This window comes from Poecilia reticulata, linkage group LG4, assembly GCF_000633615.1.
Source record: "Poecilia reticulata strain Guanapo linkage group LG4, Guppy_female_1.0+MT, whole genome shotgun sequence".
NCBI classification, from domain to species: domain Eukaryota; kingdom Metazoa; phylum Chordata; class Actinopteri; order Cyprinodontiformes; family Poeciliidae; genus Poecilia; species Poecilia reticulata.
Window position 1 is genome coordinate 17,435,274 of NC_024334.1, and position 6,027 is coordinate 17,441,300.

The 6,027-nt window shown below is 39.1% G+C and overlaps 1 protein-coding gene across 3 annotated transcripts in view; it reads right to left on the bottom strand.

The window, feature by feature from the left end:
* tmem131 (transmembrane protein 131) overlaps positions 1–3,241 on the bottom strand; it is a 41,879-nt gene extending 38,638 nt beyond the window's left edge. For 2 of the 3 annotated variants that reach the window (XM_017304444.1, XM_008407646.2), the window contains exon 1: positions 2,770–3,240. In XM_017304444.1, coding sequence (XP_017159933.1) covers positions 2,770–2,941 — 172 coding nt within the window. In that variant the 5' untranslated portion in view covers positions 2,942–3,240. Of the gene's footprint in view, positions 1–2,769 lie in introns of all 3 variants that reach the window. The other variant, XM_017304445.1, reaches the window with a different exon arrangement.
* Between the last annotated feature and the right edge of the window lie 2,786 nt (positions 3,242–6,027).

Sequence of the window (6,027 nt, forward strand, 5' to 3'; positions counted from 1 at the left end):
TTTTTTTTTTTTTTTTTTTAAATGCTTATTTGCAATGCAAAGAACCGAACATATAAATAGAAGAAGACACAACTCTTTAACGCCAATTTCAACTCTGGCGACAGCTGGGTCACAATTCTAGAGAAAAGCAGAATTAGATGTCAGGTAAAAATAGCTTTGTGAAACCGCTCGCATTTCCTTATTGACAAACGAGAACGTTTTCCACTCAGTCCGTCTACCTCCCTGATCCACTAGTTATAATTTCTTGTAAAGGTCATTTAAAGCTTCACGCTCTATATCTGCTCACAGTGGGGGAACGTTTGGCCTCAGCCGCAGGTTTCAAACTAAGGACAGCCCCTCCAAACGACGTGCTGTGCCGCGCGTCTATTTCTGGGTGTTATAAGGTGTCGGGTTGTGAAAAAGGCAGTAAATCCTTTACAATGGCGCTGCTATCAACAAGGCTTTAGAGAGGCGGACATCTTTTATTTCAACTGCGATGGGACTCCCTCAAATTAAGCCTAAGGTCCAAACTCTGCTGGTCAGGTGTCTTTACTGTGTCCACCTTCTGACTTGCATGTGGAAACATTTCCTTCCTCTAAAGATTCGATTTACAAAAAAACCCAAACATTTAATCCGAGTATCTTACATCATGTTTTTGCAACTTTTTAATAGTGAACACTTTAAAAATTTGCCGTTTAGACGGTTTCATCCACTGATCAAGATTTATTGTGGCATTTCTTAGTAACTGTACTATACAAACTGTACTGCAAGTGTGTGTGTGTGTGTGTGTGTGTGTGTGTGTGTGTGTGTGTGTGTGTGTGTGTGTGTGTGTGTGTGTGTGTGAATGATCTGGGCGTTAGCTTAGCTTAGCTTTACCGAGGTAAGACCAGGCATTTAAATAAAAACAAAGCAGCAAAAAAAAAAAAAAATGTGGCTCTGTATTCTACATTTGGCTTCTTCCGTGTGTCAAACCCAACCGACAAATGTATTTAATAAAATTAGAAATGTATTAGCCCTAAGTAGCCCTGATGTTTGTTTTAACATTGTGAAACTGTGGTGTTTTTAATTAAGGTTATCATACCGTGAGAACCTCATGCCAGCCTACACTCAGTGTGGAAACACGATGTGGCTTAGAGTTTAAACCCACTAGTGGCCAACAAACTCACAGGAGTGCAAAGATAAACGCTTTTATGAAAGTAGCCCATTTACAAAACATTAATAATGAATTTAAAAAAGCGCCGACCAAAGTTTGACAACAGTTGGTGAAGTGCATTTATTAGCATCTCAGATTAAAGAAGCCTTTGTGTGTGTATGTATGTATGTATGTATGTATGTAACGTACGTACGTATGTATGTATATATTTTTTTAAATCACACCTCACCTCTTCAGACAGAAGGTGTCAGTAAACATGTAAAGATCGTTTTTCTTCTTGAAAAACGATCTTTTGTTGGTCAAGTATCACCATTTTGAAAGACTTAACACAACAGCGTGTGGAGTGTGTCCGTTTGTTGTTAGGTGAAGTTGGAAAAGCTAATGGCTGGTTCTTTTAGCTGGAATTCCTGAGTGGGAATGTTGGAGGTTCCTCACCAAACCACAACTCAACATCCAAAATGGTCATGAAAACCGTTTCTGTACAGTTCTGAAGATGCATCTAGTTAAAATAAATCTGATACAACTTCCCTAAAACCTTTTGAGCTAGCGCAAAAGACTACATTAGGTAGGATGTTACTCCCAGATCCAAAATTTTAACTTTAGAGAGCCACTGTAATACATTTTTCTCCACTGCACTTTTCAAATGAAGCAAAGATCAACCTGCTTAAATCCTCTTTTTGCCACTTGATAGCTCCACATCATGGCTAATTCATTTGCATTGCAAATAACGGTGCCAGCGTTTCTAAAGGCTCCCAAAGTGCAACAACCAGCTGTACTTGTGACACAGTTTAAAACCGTGGATTTAAAGCTTTTAGTGTAGCATAAGAGGCATGAAAAAGTTCAGTCAAATATCGAGAAGTTGGGAGCGGTTTCTCTGGATTGTGGCAGCAGTGTAAACAGTAACAAGGCACGTTTCAAAGTTTCCACAGCTGATGTTGACAGTGGATGTCACCTGTCCGCCTGTCTCTGACCTGACATGACATGACCGCAGCGAGCCGCAACCCGGCTGGGTAAATAACAATCGGGCTGTCATTTAGCCTGTGGGCTGAGCCGTCCGTCCCAAACTGAACCCGGGAGAGGGTCAAGAATCAAACCGAGAAGCCACGTTTACAAAATAAAACTCTGACTGTCTCACCTCAGACATGACTCGGTATGAGGAAGTCACCTTCCTGGCATACCAGGATTATTTCACCACTCTGACATGTCTTCATTCCAGTGCTTTCAGGTCATACAGTGACAGGTTTAAGCTAAAATTTGTGTTAGTCGTGGTGCTAAGAGGCAGCTCTGTACCTTTTCAGACTTCTCTAAAATGTAGTTAGCTTAACTTAGCCTTATATGGAAGGTATGACAGCAAGCAGAGAACGAAGGAAGCTAGCGTCGCCCATAGGAGCGTTTAAAAGGCCACTTACAAACCAACATATCGGTAGTTCTATCATTCTGAACTGTGCTAATAAACGCTACAGTCTACCATTAAACCTTGTTCATGGCAATGAAGGAAAACCATAATGCAGTGTAAGCGGGCTAGCCGTGGTAAAGTTGGCCCGCGGAGATAGAGCTAACCTTTACCCGCACTTCACTGAAAATACCTACGGAAGTTAGCGCTTGCTAACGCGGATACAGTCAGCTAAGTTACAAACCTTGTTTATCCGCCCGCGCGGCGTGAATAAAAGCAATAAATAACATCCTGAAGAGTCCGACACACGCCGTTCTTCTTGTGTGAGAGCAGCGGCAGCTCTGGGCTCTCTCTGGACTCGCCATGCTGCAGGTCTCTCTGTTGTTACGATAACAACCGAGCGAGTGTGCGGACATGCCCGTGTAAAGCTCTGCTGCCTCTGTCAATCATAGCCGTGAGAGGAAAAACTGCGGCTCCACTGAGCAGCAGCTAACCACTCTAACAGGACGGTGGCCTCTTCTTCTACCTCCTCCCTCCTTCTCCTCTTCCTCCTCCTCCTCTTCCTCCTGTTCTTCCGCTTCACGCCGCGTCACCGGTTACTACAGGCAGCAACACATCAACCTTCCCTCCTGAACCATTGTAGTGAACAGCGCTTTTAAAAATGTACATTTTAGATGTTTTACTTCAAAGCAGCGACTTAATGGCCGAGACTTGCAAAATCTCCAAGAAGCAAAATTCATATGTATCTAAGCAATTTGTTTTTAATTAAAGCTACTAGTCCGTTTTTTTTCCCCCTGTATCAAATTCATTCGATTCATTTACGGCACGGTTTTGTTGTCTTTTTTGTACTAGTTTATCTACTTTGTTGTTAAAATGTTATACTTGTTGAGATCAAATCTACCCGCCAAAAACCCTGACATAAGGAGAAAATATGTTCTCTAGTTGTTCTTGGATGTCTGAGTTACTGGAAAAGTTTAAGTTTGCCGAAAAGCTCCGAATTCAGAATCCAGTTGCCGAGATGTTTGTAAAAAAACTAACAAAAGTGGACAGTTATGATTATTTGTCAGAACTTTATGGTTTGTATCTTGTTAAATCTTTGGCACACGGAGCGTTGTCCAACATCGAATATTAAACATGTTTTATTTGTGTTTGAAACTTTTAACCCATTCAAGTTCACTGTGTAATCAATTGAAATCCGAGTTTAAGACAAATTATTCAAGTTTATATGATTTCTTTAGATTGGAATAGAAAGAAAATTAACATGGCACATAACCCTGAGAACACCATTGTGAATCACGGTGGTGACGGCATCATTCTGTGGTCATGCCTTGGTTTCTTTGAGAAATAAAAAAAAGAAAACTATGTATCCTGTTTTATTAAATATCAGAATTGAGCCCTTGCTTTCTGCTGGTTTTAACACGCAAAATTCCAATAAAACACCTAGATACCTGTAATTGTGAGATGACAAAAAGAGAACATTATCAATGGATATCAATATTTTTTGCAAGACAATGGATTCCTCCACGTAATTATTTCTTGTATCAGTTATTTACCTCCCCCAGATGTAGATCTTTCTTTGGTCCGAACGAAATGATAACATTAGAAAAGCAGTGAACACTGAAATAGTGAAGCCCAAAGCCAAATGATCAAGGCATCTGCTTTGGTAAACAAGCAGGAAATCTGAAGGACGAAGATAGATGTTTATGTTTAACACTTAATGCTCAAGAGCGATAAATGAGCTTAAACTGAAGATAACATGAGTTCATCGAGAGCTTATCGAGTCCTGTTACTTCGGCTGGTGTAAACTTTAATAGCTGACCCTTGCTTCTCAAAAAGCCGCAGTGTAGCTTGAGGTGTGAGTTTCACTTCTGTTGTCACTGTTATAACTCACAGAAATAGCAGTGAGAAAATCTGCAAATGGGAGCGCAGTGCAAATCCAGCGTAGCTCATTCTGGGTGGCCAAACAAACCACAATGTCAAAGAGCATTTGTAACACAACACCAAGATAAGGTTTCACTTGTGTGATAAGGAGTGTCAAAGGTTGGTCATTTCATGTCGTCTACTGCCACACCTCCTCTCAATATTAATAGCAATACTGTTAATACGCTGACATACCCTTGAGGTTCTGCTGTAATTACAGATAATTTCCTTTGGCTTGGGAACCCCTTTTCATTTTTGTGTAGTGAAAAGCATCTGGGCAAAATGCTTTTCTAACTGTACATGTAAGAGGGACGATACAATTGCATGAAAGGTCTATAAAATAATCTCTTAATACGTCAACCATAAATGAAACTAAAACCACTTATGTATGGAGGACCCAAAAATATACTATTTTTAAGAAAATGTAATTACTTTAAAATCTAAAAAAGAAAACAAATAAAGTTGCTTCAGATGACCAGTACAGCTATCAGTAGCTGATATAGCATCTAGCTATAAGTGATGATGCCTAATGTTAAGAGTCATATGATGAAAATGATGCAATGTTCCACTATACTTACAAAGCTTCAATATTTTCTACTTTGAGTATTAAGCTGATACAGGGCATCATGCTAATAACCTGTTACACTGAGTGAAAAAGGACTGAACATGTTGTTAGCATGGTTTAAGGCTTTTGTTTTGTGACTTTAAACATTTTTCCTCAGATTCCAGAGTTAATCAATTAAGGAGACCTCCAGGGCTCTATGCTTGTGAAGAGACCTCTGCACTGAACCCCATTGAAAACCTTATTCCACCAAATGTTGATTTCTGAACTCATCCTGAGTTAAAACATTAGTGTTGTTGTGTCTAAATGAATACGAACTTGTTTTCTTTGCATTATTTGAGGTCTGAAAGCTCTGCATCTTTTTTTGTTATTTTGACCATTTCTCGTTTTCTGCAAATAAATACTAAAGTTTTGCTTAGAATTTCGGAGACATGTTGTCAGTAGTTCATAGAATAAAAGAACAATGTTCATTTTAAATGCAGAGAAACTGATCATTTTGCAGCGGTCTCTTAATTGTTTTTTTCCAAAGCTGTATGTCAATGCGCCATTGGCCAGACTAGGAAAATTTCTTGAGCTGATTTCGTACCTTGCTATGTTTATATCTATCTAACATCTATCACATTTAGACTCTTGAATCTAAATGTGAAGACAATTGTTGATGAAGATTTTAGGTTATAATATATTTTAAGAAAATCTCTGGCTCAATCTTCTTCTCATGGATCCCAGGTTCTCCCGGCGGGCCGAAGTGAAGCCACACAGAAAACAACAATGAGTGTAGACATCACAGAAATTCAGAGTTTTATCCAATAGAAGACAACGTATGAAATTACATCAGAAACTGCAGAATACATTCATTTACCTGAGACAAATGGAAAGAAAGAAAGAAAGAAAGAAAGAAAGAAAGAAAGAAAGAAAGAAAGAAAGAAAGAAAGAAAGAAAGAAAGAAAGAAAGAAAGAAAGAAAGAAAGAAAGAAAGAAAGGAAAGCAAATACGTGCAAAAACGTCTTTGGAGAGTTGCAA